This window comes from Molothrus aeneus, chromosome 4 (genome assembly GCF_037042795.1).
Source record: "Molothrus aeneus isolate 106 chromosome 4, BPBGC_Maene_1.0, whole genome shotgun sequence".
NCBI lineage: Eukaryota > Metazoa > Chordata > Aves > Passeriformes > Icteridae > Molothrus > Molothrus aeneus.
In genome coordinates, this window is record NC_089649.1 from 30,668,569 (window position 1) to 30,690,226 (window position 21,658).

Here is a 21,658-nt window from a genome sequence, read left to right on the forward strand (position 1 = left end):
AAAATTCAGCAGGTTGTCAAAATAGTTTCAACATATATTGCTACTCTAAGAGAAGGTCAGACCATGTAGAAAAAAATCAGCACTCCCAATTAAATTTTTGAGAGCCAAGTTCTTTTCATACTATGTGATCTTTACCATTCACTGAGCCACTGAAAGACAGCAAGTTCTGTTTCAAAACACAGTGTCCATAATTCTAATTTAGAAACATTTTAGAAAATCTAATTTTAGATTCAGTTAAATCTTTAACAATGCTAAATTTTACTACTACTACTACTAGTCAATACCAATTTGGAAATGCATCAGGGTGGAAAACAAGTATTGTTTCAGAAGACTAATTTATCTCTGCAAATGGTAAAGTTAATGTTATTTCAAACAGGCTGTAGAGACATTCTGCTTAAGTAACTCATGAAATAAAATACACACACAAAAGGAGTCAAAGCTCCAAAATATACATCTTAGGAGCAGGGGGCTCTGTGGAAAGTATCTGGAAAGAAATCACCTGCAATCTGATCACAATTTTCTGTCAAAATACCCCTTAATAGTGAATTCTAAGGTCCATTGAATTTGCAAGCTGCTAACAATTACATTTTATATGAACTTTATTAAGTAATTATTTGAAAAGAAAATACAATGTTCAGTCCCAAAATACAGCACTTTGGAAGTATATTCCTCAGAATAATCTATTTGTGAAGTAAATTTTTCAACATGAAAATGAAGATGAAAGGTGACCAAACACAAGAAAATTTTTCTTATCAATGAGTGTGTCTAACTAAATATACACTAAATGCTAGAATCACAGTGTGTTAAGTAGTAAAATTGCAGTAAACTCAAGTAATTCAACTAACAGGGACAACCTTTTACATACCTATAGATATTTTTAAGGAATCACCTAGTTTTTTTTGTAGAAGCTGGTGAAGACACAGATCCTCTGGCAGTTCAGTAAAACCAAACCTTTAAACTTTGGGCTACCTTTATAATTTCCTGGCTGTCAAGACAAGTTTAGTAGGGATGATGTCTGCCATTCAAGTTGGACATTTAGTGGTTAGACAGGGTAAAACTAGAGTTAGCTCAAAATGCCTTAGGAGAATCAATGGATGATTCAATGAGAATATATCTTCTCAGAATTTAGGGTGAATTTTCTACAATCCAGTTTTAAGCAGAATAATGGAAAAGAAATAAAATTCTTATAAATACTCAAATGTGCATGCAGTATTCTTTCCAAATCTACTGCTAGGACACTATAATAAACTGTGTCTTGACACGCTTAAAATGAAGTAAAAGGATCCTCAGGATCAAGGGAAAACACTTTTTACTAACAAAAAGGGAAGCTTATTCCAGTGTGACAAACCACACTAAAAGCTCAACAGTGATACATACAGATAGATTCAGGGTTCAGTACTGATTCAGTTTCTTTGCTAATAACTGATGCAATTCTAAGAAACAACCTTATTTTGGCTTTTAAAATATTTTTTTCTTCTGATGATTGAGTTCTATGATTACTTCAGCAGCTCAACAAAGTAGTCCTTCAAGGACATAGACTTCTGGTATTTCCTGAGGTAATCTGAGCAATAATAGCTTCATGGAAAAAGGGATTTAACTATTTTTCTCCAGAGGATAAACATGTACACATAATTTCTGTCCAATTAATTTAAACCAATCAAATGGGCTGTATGTTAGTAATTTTCCAACTGGATATTTTTCTATTGACAAGGATATAAATATGTCCTTCTCATTTTAGATACTTCAAGAGGAATGTGGGAACTGGAAAACTTCTACAGAAAAGCATCAAACTGAAAATCTTACTCTCAGAGCAGTAACTAAAGACTCCAGAACATCCTTTAGCAAAGGGTGGAGCAAACAGAGCTCCACTCCAGGAGCTCTGAAGACCTGTTGAACAGAAATATTTCAGAATCAAAGCTCCATCTCTGCTGACCTAGACACATTGCAGCACACTCCATGCCAGTTCAGTTACAGAAAGCAAAAAGAAAATTAATAAAAGATTTTGTTTTCCTTCTTCATTCTTTTGCTGTGTCATAGGGAAAAAGGGGAATAGGCAAGTACGTCTTGCCAATTCAGCTCTCTTTTGCAGGACCAGGGACACCATGAGACCAAGGGCAGAATCCAAGTAAAAAGTATGTGTTTTCCATATGGTTCCCTCCAACCTCAAAAACTGTAGTATGCAGAAATTTAATAACCCATTTTAACTTTTAACTGTGTGCATTCTGTTTCTTTCAGCATTTGTAGGACAGGGCATTAGCTTTGCATCTGGTGATACATAATCTATAGAGACATTTGAGATAGCTCAGCCATATGTTGGTGGACATGCCTCATTAGGCTCTATTATGGCACCACATGATGGGAAAGAAGCTGTGGAAGAAAGCAGCATCTGGGATTTCACTTTCTGTATGATTAGATAAAACAGCAGACTGTGACTGAAATGGACAGTCAGGACCACTTGGGCCAAAAGCAGCTGCCAGCACACCTGAGAGCAGGCTGGCTGGGTGCATTCCATCTGCTGCATCATGGTACAGGAGGTGCCTGAGTACTACACTGCAAAGGCAGAAATATGGAGGAAATTTCAAGGAGCAGGAGCTGTCAAAGTCACAGGTTCAGTATGCAAAACTCAACAGAGGCATCTCTCACTAAGTAACTGGCTGAATATGAACTATGGTTTCCCTTTCTTCCCCATTTTGTAATTAAGATTTGAATTTATTATTGTTATTGCCACAATCATTTGCAGCCTGTAACTCAAGGCTTCAGAGAACTTAAAAGACAATCAGGTTGCTGCAGTACAGAATATGTTCTTCCATTATGAAAAATAGTTTCTATAAACATTGACAATGAAAAGGGAATAATGACACAGCTCCTCTGCAAGGAATGTTTTACCAAAGCTCCCAACAGGGGACCACAAAGAGTGGGTCAGCTTCAAGAAAAGGGACATATTTCTTGCTGCTTGACTCACCATATAAATGAATATCTGCTGCCCTTAAAAACATTTAATTTCCATTTTTCAAATTAATATTTATATCACTGAAGTGCTTTGAAGATTGTATCCCTAGTTAATTCCTTATTCTGCATGAGAGAGAGCTGGAATCAATTCTGCTTCACAGGTGAACAATCCTATAATTACACACTGGAAGAAGCATTAACACCCAGCCTCATTCACACCTAGGCAATCTCATTTTTTTTTACTAGATCCACATGGGCGTAACTGATTGCAGATCCTGACCCTTATAAATCAAAAGCATGACATACAGACTGCCTGTTGCCTGGATATGATCTGGATACAGACTTCAGGCAGAACCTGCAATGCTGGATGCATGTCAGCAACTGCCACTGGAGGTTGTGGTCTGGGAACAGCTCTGCTCCAAGGCAGGTCAGCACAGCCATGCTGGAATTCACAGATGCTTTGCTGCAGAACAATCTGTGCTCAAGGGCTAGCAGAAATCATTACCATGGTTTGGAGCACTGAATGTATGGGGAGAAATAGTACTATTGAAGGCAAAATCATGACTCCCAGCTCTTTATCCGCCTCATACTTCCTCACTCACTGTACATGGTAGGGCAGGATCTTCCAAGAAGTCTTGCTCTTCACTTTCTGCCTATTTGCCCAGAAAGTGCAAATGCACTAATGAAGGACAGGACTCTCTGCCACCCCCCATCCTCTAGCAATGGCAAAACTTCTCATGGGATTTTGTTGTTCTTATTTTTGTGGAGGTGCATCCTATTCCATGAGGGGGTTAACTACCATTTCTCAACATTTGAAGGCAGGAGACAGGAACCCACATCTAATGATTTTTAAAATACTTGTTTTATTATATTGATGATCCTGTGTTCAGCCCTAATCTTACCACAGCATCCAGCACCAAAGCAGGCTCACTCACCAAAAGAACTTTTTGTATGGGAAAATATCATACTGGTAAACCTGATAGGATTTCCATACACATCTCCATCTGAGCACTTTGAAAATCTGCTTTGCACAGGGTTCTCCCATAAGCAAAACAAAAATCAGCCCTACATTTATAGGCATTTGTAGGTAAACCAAATGTTTTCCACATTTGGTCAAGTGCTGCAAAGACAAAAATCAGGATGCACTAACTTCAGCAACAAAGTCTGGATTGGATAACTACGCGTACTTAAATAGCTTCTAATATTATATAATTGTTCATGAAATTAAAAAAACAACTTTAGAACATGGCAAGAGGAATCAAATCAACAGTTACCAGTGGTTTTACCTAAGCCCTTGAAACCAAACACCCTAACAAACTTTAAATGATGGCACTATTTCTTCAGCAAATAACCTAGGATGAGCCAGCTGGCATCACCTGACACAGCTCAGACAACAAGCAGATGGTCAAAAGGTCCAAATGGTTCCTCACCCCAGTTCACCTTCAAAGCTGGCCACTGTACCTGCTGTTCACTACTGTGCAGGTCAGAGCTGACCCACTGATCTGCCCAGAGCACCCACTCTAACTCAGCAGCTTCCCAGTGCAGGGGCGCATGCACAACTTTGCTTTTTATATGTCAGAAAAAATTTCAATATGAGCACAGATTGGGTGATCCTCCAGAAGATCAATGCAGTTAGGAGGTGTGCATTTTGCATTAACATTAAAATTAGCATTTCTTTAAGGAAGAATGATAGTGCTTCTGCTTGACATTTCTATTTAAATTTGTCCCACTCATTGCCTATGCTGTCATCTTGGCACTGCATACAGTTCCAGCTTTAGTATTTCACCTATACTTAAAATGCGCCTTTTTTAGTGAAGCTGCATTCTTGATAGTAACCATAGCAACACTGCCAAATACACTGAACAGCTGGTTTAATAATGGCCAGGGGAAGGAAGGAATTAAATTGTTATTTACAATCTACCTACTGTAATACACATAGCTTCACCTCACATGAAAAGTCTTCAAAAAGCTTAATCTAATGGTTCTAATGCTGGTTTGCATTTCAGCAAAGAAGAGGACTTCTTCAGTTTGAAAATATTCATTGTTTGAATGTTTTTGTAGTAAACAACTGATTGAACCCATATCAATCTTCTAGCTACATTTATACTTTACAGGTCTCATACCCCTGCACTGCAGATGCTTTCAACACTGGCCCCTCTGTAGCAAATTCTTGTGCTCAATTCATAGTTTGCCTCTTAGAAAGAAAAATAGCTATAGAAGGACTTAGTGTCTACAACCAATACTATACAAACATACTGTGTTTAATCACAAGAATTAGCTTAGCACATGAAAGTCTGGCCATGGAGTCTGCACATAACAAACCAGTACCTGGATCTGTAAACTAACATAAGCAGTTTTAACACTGCAGCTCCCCCAGAAGCATGACACTATTTCAAATACTATAGGTTACAGAGAGTTTTAGTGAGCTAAGAAGTATTCATCAACACATAAAATACAAATTTCTAATTACAGCAGTTCCATTAGTCACAAACAGAATACCCACCTGAGCATCAGCTTCTAATATCAAGCAAAAGAAAGCATGAGTTTAGTACTAGAATGGTTTTGTATCATCTAGGCTGTTTTCTTTTACACAAGTGCTTTTTAAGCAAAGTCTTGTAATTAGGGATGCAAAATTTTACACCCCTAGAGACTACAGTTTGCCAGTATAGAAGATCAGGTGCCTCCTAACTCTATTTTGGTTTTTTACATATTTAAATAACTATTCCCTTAAAAAACCCACAAACAAACAAGCAACACCACAAAAACCCCTTCTGAAAATTCTACTTTTTCAGTAGAACAGATAACTGAAGAGATATAATTCACTGTTATAAGATTTCCTTTGTTTCTGCCCTGGTTTATTTCCTTTCATCTGACTTGATAGTAACTCAGAGTGTGTTTGCTGTCTGACTGTGTACAAAGCGAACACTCTCACACAAGCACGAGTCCATCCAGAAATCAAAGTTTACATCAGTAAGAGGGCAGGAGTTTGTCCTGGTGAATTGCTGTGTTTTCAAAGACAAAGGCAGAGACCTCCCCCCGTAATCTGCACAGCTCCAGCCCTTCCACACCTTCTCAACAGGTCACCTTTCCTTGCTTACTTATCAAAGCTTTTCAAAAATGTCTATTTAATCAAGGACCTTTTCAGTCAAGGACCTTTTCAATCAAGCTGCCAGCCTCTAGATCCAAAAATAGCCCACTGCACAATCTGGTAACACAACTCAACTGCCATGGTAACCAGGGATGGTTAAAACCTTTCTTTGAAGGTACTGTAGAAAAAAAACATCAGGACAGACACAGAATGAAGCCTGCTATAAGCTAAAGAAGATATATTTACTGTTCTTATATTAAGAGCACTACAAAACATTCCAGATGCTGCCCTTCATTTACATAGACTGATTTTCTGCTGCACACACTTCCCTGCTACATTCATTCTAACACTGTACCACAGCTGTCTACTCCCTTGGTGTGACCTGACACTTCTTTTCTTTAGGATAACTGAGAACACAAAGTACAGTAAATATATCCTGTGCTCTGAGACCCATGCAGTTTCTAGCAAAGAAAAGGGTTGATCATCTAAATTTTAGTGAATAAATATCACACTATTCTCCTCCACTAAAATGGGCATAATGTTTTCCTTTTCACCACTTTTTTTTTAATCAGCCCACATCATTTGCACAATGCCAAGGAAGCTCACTCTTTGCCTCTTCTGGTGGGTTCTTCTGTTTCTGAGGTTTGACATTGGCTTAACTAGGACGTAGGAGGGTGGGCTAGAGTATTTTTGTTAATACTTTGCATTCTTTCATGCACAAATCATCTCACGTACATTCCACTATTGCATGGTTGAGTTTTTGGCACAGAGCTTGTAGGAATATTTCTCTTTGTAGATAGTTGATTCTATTGGATTTTATACATAAAAGAAAAAAAAAAAGAGACACATAAGGAGCTAGCAGTATGGATATTTTTTCATGCTGTTCTGCTACACACCTTTCTTTCAGGGCCAAAATCTGCACCCTCACACTTGCTACGGCATGTGCTTCTAGGACAACATACTATTTTCCATTTTACAATTTTCTAGGATAACATACTATTTTACTATTATACTATTTATGATAAATTTCTCATTAGGCAAGATCTCAGTGAAGGTAAATGCCCACAAATAACTCTAATTTTTCCTGTTTGATTTAACTCAAACAAAGTTCTTCAAAGGTGAAAACTTACTGTGCTAAACCAACATCTCAGACATATTCCACTGATTTGCAGCATTCCAAATACACTATCAATATCATATGACAGATCAGAAAGACAGTAATTGAAGAAACTGCAGTTTAAAAAAAGAAGTGGCCTCAAAATGTTCCAAAATAAAGCACTCCTAATTTTAAATCTATTTATGTGAAGTTCTTCATATGTTTAGCAAATGTACTACATGCTGTAGGAAAATGCCAAAAGTAGTTTAAAAATAAAGTATTTTTTTCCCTACAATACCATACGAAAACATCATCAATCATCATAAATATGGGCCTTGTTTGCTTTAGAAAGGGTGCATCCCCATTTTACTTTGATGCCTAATACAATCTGTTATATATTAAACTGGGTATAATACATGGAGTTAAGCAAAGTTTTGGGGTTTTTCCCCCCATAAAAATAAATGTTGGTATTTCAACATTACTTTTCAACCTGTATTGCAATAAAAATAAAGGAATTAACATTTCTGAAGATGCAGCTGTTAAGAAATAGTCCTATTTTTTAATAAAACTAATTTTTTCAGCATCCTTAACTGGAATGAATCTATTCTGAACCAAATCAAAGTTTATTATAAGTTAGTTTGCCATTAAATTGCATTTACATATGTGCAATTCCATAGTGTAGTAATTAAAGTAGTACAGCACTAAAATAAACACTGCCACAAGAAATATATACCAGTGAGGCACTATTCTGTACAAACTGTACACAACTCCTCTTCTTGTATCCATTACTAGGCACTGTTAAAGTGACAAGATGCTGGAATTGAATTTGGCTTTTGGATGAGGTACTTCTTACATTCTTAAATTTGCATGATCTTTAGGTGTACTCATCCTTTTATTCTTTGCCAGCAGACTAAGCTCCTAGACTGCTCTAAATCTTTTACAGGACATTTTAGTCACATGATGCCCTTTGCTAGAAAGAAATCAGAGTGCATCTTAAAGTCAAAATTCCCACAAAAGAATGTTCATTTTGAAGGAGCTGTACTTCTGTGCTGAACTTTTTTTTATGTCATGTTTTTGTTTTTTACGTGTTCAACTACTAACCAGCTCTTGCAACAAGGCTTGTCTGCTCTCCTCAAAATGTGGGTTTTGGTGTAAATAAGTAACAGAAAGTATTTTAACAGAATGGTGATCCAAGTATCTTCAAGTCAATGGCAAAATTTCCAAGTATCTCAGTGTACTGTGTTTATGTGTCAAGGGTTTGGCCACGTGGGCACTACAGGAGTGGCTTCTGTGGTGCAGAGCATGGTGAGGCAGCTTCCCCCTGCAGTCTATGGAGGTCCACAGGGGAGCAGAGATCCACCCTCAGCCCATGGAAGACCCTTCGCTGGAGCAGATAGATGCCCAAAGAAGTCTGTGACCCCATGGGAAACTCATAGTGGTGCAGGTTTGCTGGCAGGACTTATGACCCCACAGGAAACCCACATTGGATCATTCTGTTCCTGAAGGACTGGACCCTGCTGAAATGACCTGTGCTGGAGCAGAAGAGTGTGAGGAGGAAGGAGCAGCAGAGACAACCTGTGATGAAACTGCACAGTTCCCATTCCCCATCCTCCTGTGCTGCCAGGGCCAGAGGACATAGAGAAAATTGGGAGTGAAGTTAAGTGCAGGAAAAGGGAGGGATGGGGGGAATGTCTTTTATGATGTAGTTTTTATTTCTCATTACCCTCCTCTGATTTGATTGGCAATAAATTAAAGTCATTTCCTCAAATTGAGTCTCTTTTGCCAGTGACAGTAATTGCTGAGAGATTTCTCCCTGCACTTTTCTTGACCCACAAGCCTTTTGTCATCATTTTCTTCCCCTGCACAACTGAGGAGGGGAGTAATAGAGTGACTTTGGTGGGCACCTGGCATCCAGCCCAGGTCTATGAGCCATATTGACAGACACATTCTCAATGAAATACACAAAAGGAAGGTCACAGCCTTTTTTCTAGGCATCTAATTTAGGTAGGAATCACAGAAACACGAGCCTAAATATCTTACAGAATTTAAAGAAACAGAAACTAAATTAAAAGCTTATACTGCTGTAACATACAATGAGCGAATGATACTTTCTCTACATGGTTTTCATGCTAGTTTTAAATAACAAATACATTCATATGAAGACAAACCATGGCTGCTGCCTTTTGCTTAGCATCCATAGAAGTTTTCTCTGCACACAGGGACTAGCTAGGGGATTTGTTTTAAAATCTATGAACAGACTATTTACCTGAAGACTGACACTCGAAGTCACACTAGTCTAGAATAATTTTCAAGGACTACAATTTTGTTGGTTTGAAACAACTTCTCTGAACCAGAACGATGATGATGATAACTATCTTTTTACCAATCTCTTGAAAAGGGTATCACTAAGATCAATGGTAAAATTAATTACATGCCCTTGGGTGAAGGTAAGTATTAATGCTGTTATTGTAATAGAAGTTTCCTAAATCAGTTGTTAATCCTAAAGTCTTAAAGTCAAGCACTGCATAGGTTTTCTGCCACACTTATGATTGCATCCTGTGACTTACATTTTTAATTACCAGCTCAGCCATTACTATAAATACACTGTCTTTCAGATAGCTTGTTAGGTAACAATGGGAAAATAAACAAACATAGCTCAAACAGTTTCTTACCCAGAAGAGCTCTTCAACTTGCCCTGTTCTAATCAATTCCTGAGTACTGTTCATAGATCATGCATGGATCAGATATCTACAAAAGGCAACATAATGAAGCCAAGATGTTGTTTACACCAACACTAGAAACAAATGATAGCAAGAGTCACGAACCAGCAGAGGAGCTGGTTTACAGTTTCCTATCCATACATTTTTCTAGTTACACAGTTCTTAAAGTGGTTTTTCTTGTGGAAAGTCTACCATTAATCAAATGAAAAAGACTTCAACTTTTTCAAAAACTGAAACATAATAAATGTTATTTATGAGTACAAGAGCATATCACAAACAATAAATGCAGTGTCTAAAAGCTAAAATAGCAAACAAATATAACTAATAAAATCTTGTTTAGAATTGAAAAAGAATTCAGTGGAATGTCAGTCTGGTCAATGAAAGGATGTTCCTTCCCGCTCCCACTGAATTTATCTATTTACAACATCCACATGTCCCAGTGCTTGAAACAAAAGATGGAGCCCCTTCAAAGAGCCTGGATGTGCCTCAACCTCATCATATCTATGTATCAAAAGCAGTATTGTTATTTTCTATATAGTGAGGAGTTGACCAGCTGGTAGGATATTTTGAACACAGCTCATAGAAAAACTAAGAGCTTTAACAAACAAGAGCCAGAAGCAAGACATAGCAATGAAGAATTTTGGTTTCAATTGTTATTTTACTGTTTTATCCATTTATCTTCCAAAAATTCAAAAGTCAATTTTTAGTGAATAATTCTAAGTGCAGCACTCAACAAACATCCCTGAAGAAAATTACAGTGAGAAATTTTCATGGCAAGAAAAAGAGAAAACGCAAAAAAGAGAAAAATTACATACATCATGGACAACAGCATCATCTTGCATATTATGTTAATGGATCATTGTGTAATGTGACACACCATTTGCCACTAATTATTGTAAATCTCATAATACTGAAAATAACTCTGTCCACGTAAAATATTAAAGGCTATAATGAACATAGTAAGTCAAGATTACTAATGCACTGATTTTCATTTCTCCTTTCTAAATTCTCTATCAGTGAGAGAAAAAATTATTTGAAAAAATAAAGCCTATTAGGCAGCCAAATCCACAGAATTCTCCAACACCATCATTGTCCTTCTGTTCAGGTCCTCTAATAATGAGAAGAGTAGATAAAACAGAATATGCCATACATACATAAATTGGAAAAAATGAAGAACACAACAGAAACAGACCGCACATCCATAAAATCAGAAAAACAGAGGCCAAGCTGTAATATCTCATTTGGCTTTCTGGTTTGAGCACCCATCTCCTGGAGAATGCCTATTCCCTCACATACTTGTCTGTTGGCTCTGTCCACAAAATGCTGCCCAGCTAACAAGATGAAATCCCTCACATAACCTTCAGAGAGGCACAGCTAAACTAGCCCGTAAATCAGAGCATATAAAGACAGCTTTAGCACAATTAACACTGGAAAACGTCTCTGTTGTAACAAGAAGTAAGGAGGAAGAGCTCAAAATCTCTGTGCCCTAACAGTGAGCCACTTGTTTCATCTCTCTCTAAATACTGAACAGGTTTACAAGCTTAAAGATGGCAAAACTTCTGTGCGACATATTGGCAATTTTAATGTTTTGGGGTTTTTGGGGGGCATTTTTGGGGGGGGGTGGTGGGAGCTGGGGCTTTTTTTTGTTTAAAATGTTTATTTTAGTTTAAAAATCATTTGCCTCACCAGTGACTGAGCATAAGCCCTTATTTTCAATAGGTGTGGAAGAATATAAATGGAAAAATGTATTCAGGAAAAAAAAAGAGCCCACAGCATTAATATTAATAAGTTAAAATTAGACACAGTCCGACCTTGTGAATTGCCCAGGAGATCTGATTAAGTGCAATCAGATTCCAAGCACTAGAATGCTGGGAATAGTGTCTAACCTAAGAGCTTTTCTCATCGTGAAATGCCAGCAATAATGACCTCAAGCAACTTCACCCTGAATTTGGTCTGCCTTTGATAAAATACCATGATAGATCCATGAGGTAATAGTAACTTACAAGCTTATAGAGTCTTAATCATTAAGCATGACATTTTTCCTATACAAAGTGCCAAACTGGAAAGAGAGGCCAAAAGGTCACAATCCAAGGAAGAAACCTTTCAAAAGTCTTTCTTTCAGCAGAGGGTGGCTGCAAAGCCAGTGCTGCTAATGTGATCCACAGGGGCTCCCTTCAACAAGCCTGATGGGACAGTTTTAAAATGACCAGTTAAATGCCTGTGGAGATCCAGCTCCCTAATTATTGACTGACCTATGTATTTTTGACATCAGTTATGCCCCTGAGAACCTGACTTGACAGGTAGTTAAAAGTCCACAGTTAAATAAATTCTGAAATAGCCAAGACAAGCAGCCTAACTTCCTAAGAAGATTAGTTTCTTCTGTTCATCAGAATGTTTTGGGAATTGTGTAAAAATAGACACCTATTAGAAAGAATAGAACCTTGCAAGATTTTGAATACTAAAGACCTAATATATACACACATGTATCAGAGCCTAAAAAGATCTTAAACACATAAAATAATCTGTGCCATGACCATCTGTTGATCAGGATACATTCACATGCAAGGGCTGGCCCTCAAGAAAAATGACAATTTCCATTTAGTCAATCACTTATTGAAAAGCACAGTTAGAAAGCTAAACATTGAGTCAAAAAGGGAGGCAAATATGCCTTGTAAGACTGACCAGAATGAGGACTTATCCTAGCACAGTACAGAGGAAGATTAGAACAGAAATACAAAAGGAATGAAAGGAGGAACATTGTGAAGGGTGTTTTATTGCTCTTCAAGAGTAAGAATTTTAGAAATGCAGATATTTTTGTAAAAAAGAAAAATTTAATTATTTCTTACAATGATCTATAGATTTAGGGCTGAAAATAGTGGATATGTGGCATGCTGCTTGTTCTTCATTGTGCTGTCATGTACTATATTTTCCATTTTTCTGCTTATTCCAGTGAATGCAAAAGTTTCACATTAAACCTAAATCCTCCGTCTACCTCTAGAATTATTTTCCATCAGAATCTAAGTTTCACCCATGTGACATGACTCCAAATACAAAAAGCATAATCAAGGAGAATATATATCTTGTAAAATTATAACCTTTCTGACTCATAGACACATACACTACCTGTAGATGAATCCACTGTGAAAAAAGAAGAAAATTCTCCTGGGACCAATTCATATGTGACAATGCCAAATATTCCTGAATCTCTGTCTGTGGCAGCAACATTGATGATTTCTGTTCCTGGGTGTGTGTGACTGCTGATACTTGTCACATAGGTGTCTTGTTCAAAAACAGGCTGATTGTCATTAATATCTTCTATCTCGATGCGAACAAAAGCTTGGGCACTCAGACCACCCTGTTGGATAAATATGAAAAAAAGAACAAAAAACAAGATAATTTTTAAAATAGGATGGTACACAGCTGGCTTCAGTCCATCATTAGGAAATGGAGCATGCTGCAACAATATGGATCAATGAAAATGTCCATTAAAAGCAAATTACAGTATCTGCAATACCCCAAAACACTGCTCAGAAGTAAGCTATGTGCTCAGCACAACACAAAGGGCTGATGGAGTGAATAAAGAAATCCAGCTTCTCTACAACAGCGAGGCCTGAACACAAAAAGTCAGTTTTGTTAATGCTAATGAGCAGCACACATCAAAAACTTTGCTAGTCTAACCTCACATGCTTCTGCTGACATCTCCAACACCCCACTTATTCCTTCACAGATAAAAGTCAGGGCTTTATGCTCCAGGAAGACATGCCCCTCAGGTGACTGTGGTGCTCCAGCAAAACAGGAATAACTTCTCTCTATGAGACTTTTAGATGTAAAAGCATGACCATCATAATGGTGAACATGAGGCTTTTTCAACCAGGGACACAAACTAAAAGCAGGACAGCCAAAAGCTGACCTGTCAGGCTGCTGTCTGCAATACCTATGGTCAATTTACTGACAGATGCCCTACAAAAGCCCACTAAAATACCACATGGGACCACATTTAGCCTTGCTCTGGAGTGAAACTGAAGAAGAAAGGAGCAACTACAAGCTGGTTTATCACACCATACTACAGAAAAATACTGATTTGTTATGACAAAGCACTGAATTTTCTGACAATCTGCAAAAAAGACAATTCTCTGGGTACAGAAGTATAGATGCCACAGGCACCTGAGTGAAACTAGTGGCAATTTACTTCTTGAAGGACTCCCTCCATGACTTTGGAGGGGCTCATTTTTCCAAGACTATTTTGTAGCCATAGGAAGTACCAGCAATTTTAAAAGAAAGCAGGTCCACTGTGGCAGAGAAAACAGTGAATTCTGGGGCACTCTGGCATGCTCAGCGGCACAAAGCAGCACAGGCATGTACAGTCTGCATGTGCTTTATGTGTTACATTAAAATACAGATGGAGGAAGAATCCTGAGCTCTTCAAAGTCCACTGAGCATGCTGTGCTTGTAGCAGTCACTTTGAGAAACTGCTGACACAGATCAGATGTTCATGCACACACAAACTATGCTGAGCTAGTGCAAACTTCATTTTGCAGTCACAGTAGCTGTGATACAGAGAAAACCACACCAACCCAAAACCAACTATGTTGCATAATTCTGCAATCCAATTGTTCACATCAATTATTTTTAAACCTGACCTTCATTAAACTATCCAAGGATTCAGACTGGATATGACTCCTTTAGACTTACCTTGCCATATAACAATCTCCCACAAAACTATTTTTGAGTGTTTGCTTAGTGTGTCCATAGGTTCAGACTTATTTTTAAAAAAACCCAAACATTATCAGCATTTACCTTCACATTTTCATAGTGATTTTTTGCTTTATCCTGTTTTGGTTTTTTTCTGTGTTGTAAATGTTATCTCTATTGGGTGAAGTGACATTCCCATAAAGACTGAAGTAAGTGGAAAATTAAGATGATCTTATGCATCATGTGTCTGTGTTTCTCCCACAAACAAAGAGATCTATCCCACATCCTCCTGGTGTGATTCTGAAGAAAATAAGGCATGGCATGCTTCCAGGGCTCATGCTGCTGCACAGGCAGCCAGGACTCTTGCCTGGAGACCAGGACTCTAAAGGACAGTAATCAGCCTACAAATTACTGGGACTGCCATGAAACCTCATGCTAATATGGAGAAATGGAAATGGCAGTGAGCCCAATGCCAACACCTCCACTTCAGGGCAAGCCCCTTCCCCAGTACCTTGATTTCCATGATAAGGGATGCACAGGAGCTAAAAAAAGGAAAGCAGGGCAAGGGGAGGGAATGTGCTCTGCTCACTGTCAGAATATACTCTGTGTGTCCACAGCTTTCAGGTACTTTAGCAGAGAAATCAGAAGTATTTTTAAGGGAAGAGGACTAGGGAAGAAGTGAAGTCAAGAATAAAAAGAATCTAAAAAAGATGGTTGGAACAGCATGAAACCAAACTCACAAGAGCTTGTGTTAAGCTGTTTCTTTCAAGCTTCATTATTGCTAAACAGATATGAAAAATCCCCAAACCCCATTCTTCAGCCAATTTATATTTGTGCTACAGAGTTATGTAAAGACTGAAAAGTCTACTGAAGTTGATTAACTCTAAGTATATAGGGAAATTTCTATTCTCTAAGAAAATTGACCAAATTTTATGATGGAGACAGAATCTTCTTTTCCTGAAGAAGCAGTGTATACCTTCACACACCAAGTATGACATTTACTTAATAACTTAATGATATTAACTGGTTATGGCCCAATTCTTGCTCTGACATCTGAAAAAAAGCATCATTCCAATTGAGAAGGAACTAAAACTCCTATTTCTAATGGTGTGGATATACTTTGTCTGCTCAGAAGCAAGCAAAACATTTATCTTCCAAAACATGAAGGCTGACTTATATAAGATCTATTGCTGACAGAAAATTGCACTTGTCAAAACATGTTAACAAGGAGCAGAAAGCCACAGCTGTTCATTTTAAAATCCCTTATCTCAAATGTTCAAGTATTTTTCACTACTGTTGTACTCTCTGGTGCAACAAAGTCACAACTACAATGACTTCTCTGTCAGACTCCTGAGGGTTGTGTCCCTCATGGAAGAAAAAGGGGACAAACTACCATCAAGTCAAAATAACAACAATTAATGTTTTCATTACTTCAGAAGGATCAAATGTGTGTAAATAGCTAAAGCTAGTAGACCTCTTGATCAAGTCTTTAAAAAAATGTCCTGCCTTGGGCAGGGGAAACTTTGTCTTAAGTAGAAATGATGCTATTTTGAGCAGCTATATTTCTTTATTTTGGTGCTGTAAAATGCTTAAAACTCTATCAAGATTTTCATCACAACCTCCAAAGTTTTTGTCAGCGAACCATGCTATCAAATTTTTGTTCCAAACTGGACTGTTAGATACAGAATCTAACAGTCATAATGGCTTTTTTTTTTGTAAACCTAAAGGATATGTCATCTTGAAGTAATGCTGTCAAAGTGGAGAGATGTCTGCAATTATTTCAAAAGCCTTAAGTTCTTCAGAAGCTTTGCCTGTGAATATCCAGTGTTTATATCTAAATTTTAAGTGCTCCAATATAAAAGACAAATAAAATTGGATAGGCCGGGTGGATTACCAAAAAGCAAGGGACAAAGTGCCTCTATGCAGAAAGGCAATAAGAGAGTCACTAACACCCCTGCTGATGGTGTACTGAACCCTTTGCAGTGATGATGAAGCAGCTGAAAAACTGAAGACCTACCATTTCATATAGGAGAGATAAGGATACTTCTTTTCATCTTTGCTTAATCAGTGAGAGTGCTCCCACAAGCTCTCACAGGATGTTTATTTAAAATCAGTTTAACAGAAGTTCTTTCCCACCTGCCTCTCCATGGGCTCTTGTGTGCAATTCAAGTTCACTCCTTACATTTTCTACTCAATGCATTTAAGACATGACTGACAAGTTCTAAAGCCGTGTAATGGAGTAGCCAGGAACAGGTGCAGGAAACCGATAGCTTAGCTGTAAGATAAACTGCACAACACCTGGAAAATACTTTATTTTCCTCCTCACTTCTAATTAACTGTGTTATTTTCTTTCCTTTTCATCTCTCTACCCTTCTTTGTCACAAGTGACCTTTTATCCCTCCTCTCTCTTTTCTGTGCACATTTCTCCCCTGATCACAATCTCTACTTTGAGCCCCATACCTAACATCTTTAATCCATCAAAATCAGCAACAGAATGTCAGGAAATAAGATAAATATCCTACTACAATTCTGCTTTAAGGGTAGAGAGTTGGTCAACACAAGTTCAGGTGCACTGAAAATTTTGAAAAGCTGATATTGAATTTAGGTGCTTTAGTATTTAGGTCTCAGATGGGCAAACTTCTACAAAGTGCTGATTCCAGTAAAAAGATCAAGCCTTGCCTGTCACAAACAAGGCAATAAAAAATTGAACCTTTCTCCCCATTTCTGAACTTCTGAAAACACAAGGTCCATAAATGGAGATAAATGACAGAGCAATTTAAAAACATAATACCTTATAGTTTCAATGCACTGGCTATTTTCCTTTAACTTAAGATGTATGAATAGAGCAGTAATTTAATGAAAAAAATTAAGGCATCAAGTTTTTCTTCGTGCAAACATATTTTCTTTCAGGTTTTCAAAACAATTTTCTGTAGCTGACTGAATATCTTAGAAACTTTTCTGAATTTCACTGCTATTGTTCAGCTCTCACATACCGTTTATTAATGATTAATCTTGATATTCCAGACATGTGTATGTGTCCTTTGCATTTATACAGCTTCAAAACACGTGAATAATAGGAAAAATGAAATTATGAAGTATAGCAGAATGCCTAATTTTCTGCTGTTATACATTTCAATACAGACTGCTTTACTTTTCAAAGTTTTTTTGGATATATGTATTCAAGTATAAATTTTGAAGGCAGAAATCACATACAAGTGAAATTCCAAAATGGTCAGAGAGAACTACCTCTGCTATAGACATTACAGGCACTGTCCTGGAAAAACCCACTCTTATATCCTTATATTACAATCATGGAATGGTTTGAGTAGGAAGAGACCTTTCAAAGGAAGTCACCTTTCGAAGACACCTTTCAAACCCCCTGCAATGAGCAGGGTCAAGTTATTAGACATTAAAATCAGATGAGTATGGAAACAAATATACCAATATATTTATGCAATTTTTTCTGCTCTAAAGAAATCTATGAGGAAGAAAAGGCACACTGCTAAAGGCAATATTAATTAAAGAATATTTCTGTAGCCTCTGAAATGAGCACTGAATTGGGACAGCTAAAGAAAAAACATTGTTTAACTATTACACAAATATCTGAATTCAACAAGACAGATATACTCTCAATGGCTACATTCTCAAAATGAAATAATTAATACAACCATCAACTGCAGCTGTTTAATTTAATCTACTCATAGGTATAGAAATCATATTTCACTAAGTTCTTTCAGCGTACAATAAAAAAACCCTACAGGCATTTTAATGAAAAATACAGCATTTCTAAGACAACTGTATTTTTAAAAAGTTATATTAGATACATTTAGGACATTATCTTAAATGCAATTTTAATATTCAAAGTAAGAAATAAAAACTGCTTAGCCTGAAATAATTGAATTTCCATGTTTTTCAGGACAAATTGTACTGCAAAATGTGACCTGAATAACATTTCAAAAAGTGTCCTTATGTTAATTTTAACGTTTGAAGGCAACCAATAACCTTTTTCTTCAGCTTCTTCACAATTCACCATTAAGCTGAAGAAGGTAAAGACAAGTACTAATTGGGCCTTACAAAGCAAAAAATGACCTCAGACTGCAAATCACAAAATGAATATTTCATAATGAAAATATAATGAATAGTTTTCTTCCATTATTTTTTGGAGCTTACTAGCAAAATCTTTTGTTACATGGCACCAGGTGGGCAAGTCGTCCATCCCCAGACAGCTTAATATGTTCACACCACAGAAATGTCTCCTCACCTTCCTTGCCAGGATCTGCAATGGACTATTTCAGGCACATACAACTACCCTGCCCTTGCTGTACCATGAATGCTCACTTACAAGCACCAGATCTTGAGAAGTGGGAAAACTTGCAGACATGCAGCTGCAGGGAGGCTGCACCCAGCCACAGCAGCAGCAATGGCACCAGCCACCTAGAAAGGACAGGGAACTTACCCAGGAAAGTCACTGTCACCCGCAGTAGCCATGCAATTTTAGCCCATGGTACTGTCTTATTACTGCCGCAGGGGTCTTGAAAGCAGGGAGCAGAAGTAACTTAGAGTCCATTGGTTCCAATAGGAGGAGGAAAATTAGCAAGGACTAACATCCTAGAAACATTTTTCCAGACTTTATTTAGGAGTCATTGGGTATTTCCCAGACAATTGTATTAGTTTGTGTAGAAATTCACAATTCATGAATAGAATTTTCTGTTCTCTTTAAAGACAAGACATTTTATCCAAATTCAGGCAATTTTTAACATAGTTGCTACATTCTAATTTAAAAGTATATCAGACATCCAGATTTGCAGATACATTCACAAATCTGGCAGTATAGAAAGGTGAAACTTACCCCATCTGTAGCTTTTACTAAGAGATCATAAGTGGCTGGATCTCCTTCTCTGTCAATGTCTTGAGACACAAAGATCTGACCAGTGTGTGGGTCAATCTGGAAAGCTTTGGATTTTTCATAAAAATTAAATCCATCATAAAGAGAATACTCAATTTCTCCAAACTGGTCAGCATCTGCATCTGTTGCTTTGACCTGCAAGGAGACAACAGAGATAAAAATGAAGCCAGTGAAACTATTACTCATCAAAACAAAGTATCTGTAATTTTTGAACCCATTTGTGTTGTACAAGAAAATGCGTATACCCAGAATAAATATAAACATGTTCTGCTACCTAAGCTGGCTGCCAGCAGTTCATAAAATATCTCCGCTACTGACAGTGTAAATATCAATCCTCTTCATTTCCCAAGACTGGAAAAGCCATTCTCTTAAGCCATACCTAAACTATTTTCCCTTTATGTTTTTACCAGTGGAGGTAGCTCTTACAAAAAATCAGAAAGCTCTTATGTCACATGTGGATCAGAAAAGTGCTGCAGGACATCCTTACCTAATGTATTCTATAAAAGACTTCCCAGATCTTAATTTAGTTTTCACTTGAAAGAGGGCTTGGTGGCACTCATGCTTTTTGACCCACAGGTGGTATTTGATAAACACAGAAGTTTTGTACATTGCTCCTTCAATTTTATTCCCCTAAGATCTTTGATAGCAAGTGTTTTGTGCTGAGTTTGGCTCTTCTCTGACATGTTCCATTGTGATATTTTTATAAATTATTTTCTACCAAAATGTTTCTAAACTTAAGTGAAAACTATGCACGCATTAAGAAAACCAGTATTTTCAGTTCTGTAATTTGCTATTATTGGAGATAGATAAATAATTTCTCCTTTGCAATTGGTTTCCTTTTTCACTTTTTCTTTGAAAATGGTAATTTCCATGGGTTTTCCATCAGCCTGTCTGTACAAGCACAATGTAACAGAGGCATTAACAGAGAAGACCTTAAGAGAGCTTTGGAAACGTTAGTATCACACAGCCCACGAGTCAGAATTTGTGGGAGCCCAGAGCGACCTGTGCCAGTCAGTGCCTGCACCTGACACAGGCTGATGAGACCCACAGCCAGGTCAGAGGTGGAGGTCTGCGCGTGCCTGCCTGTACAGAAAACCATCTGGCACAATTTTAGGTAGAGTTTCAAAATAAACAGTCCAGGCCAGGGAGTATTCCTGGAAGTAAGTTTGGATTAGGTCACCCTGTTTGGGTGATAAAAATTAATTTAGTTGCATGGACATAGGCTGTGCCAGGTCATTTGGCCATAGGACCCAGAACAGCCTTTGGCTGCTGCTCCTACCAGAACAAATGTGGCCATAAAGACCAGTGACTGCCTGCATCACAAGCTCCCTTCTTTGCCCACACAGGAATTGTTTTGGCACTGAGATACTTAGCTGGGACTGAATTAAAACCAAATGAACAAAGCATGTGTTGGGAAGCCTGGAAAGCATGGAATAGGGGAAAGGGAAACCACATAAAAAGTGCCAATTCAAATCAAAAAGTTAAAACTTACTCTAGAGAAGTTACATCAATCAGAATTTAGAAGTGACAGCCCAAAAGATACATGTGTTATTTCAATTATTATTTTTTGCTTGCTTTTCAGACTTTTCCACCTCTTCATGGAAGCTCAAGATTTTTTTGTATTTCAGAAGTATCACTGTGACTGCACCACACGCTCCATAACATTTTTCCTCCCATAGGAAGGTTTTTCGCGCTGCCAAAGGCCATCATACCAGAGTTTACACCAAAAAAAGCTCCTTTAGGGGAGCCCTGTGCTCGCAGAGCCCTTCATGCCCTTTTCACACCCTTGCAAGATTGCATCCCACAGCTGCAGCAGCTGGCCACTCCTGACCCGGGTCCAACTACTTGTTCTGGGCAATTTAAAGGCAAAACTCACAATCACACACAGCTAAACAAAGATCCAGTCCTAAAAATGCTTTACAGCTGTATGCAAATCAAGTCTATGACATGCACGTTTCTCCAGCCTCGTACTTTATTATTTCTGTCATAAAAACAAGAACAGAACACACGTCTAGTGTGCTCTTAGTAATCTACCACCCTAATGTTATGAAACAATAATTCACTCGGCCCTTATAAGAAAAGTATTTCAATTTATTTCTTTTGCCTGAAATCCAACAGGGGTGACAGTACTGAAAGGTTCTGTCTGACTGTGCCTACATGCAGTTACATGTGTAAATGCTAACATTTTTGTCTGCAACTAAGCATGA

General features: G+C 37.7%; 1 protein-coding gene across 1 annotated transcript in view; it reads right to left on the bottom strand.

The window, feature by feature from the left end:
• The window catches only part of DCHS2 (dachsous cadherin-related 2), a 61,672-nt gene extending 42,035 nt beyond the window's left edge, over positions 1-19,637 (bottom strand). The window contains exons 1-2 of the mRNA XM_066548201.1: positions 19,395-19,637; positions 12,977-13,208 (exon numbers count right to left, since the gene is read on the bottom strand). Coding sequence (XP_066404298.1) covers positions 12,977-13,208; positions 19,395-19,637 — 475 coding nt within the window. The remainder of the gene's footprint in view (positions 1-12,976; positions 13,209-19,394) is intronic.
• Between the last annotated feature and the right edge of the window lie 2,021 nt (positions 19,638-21,658).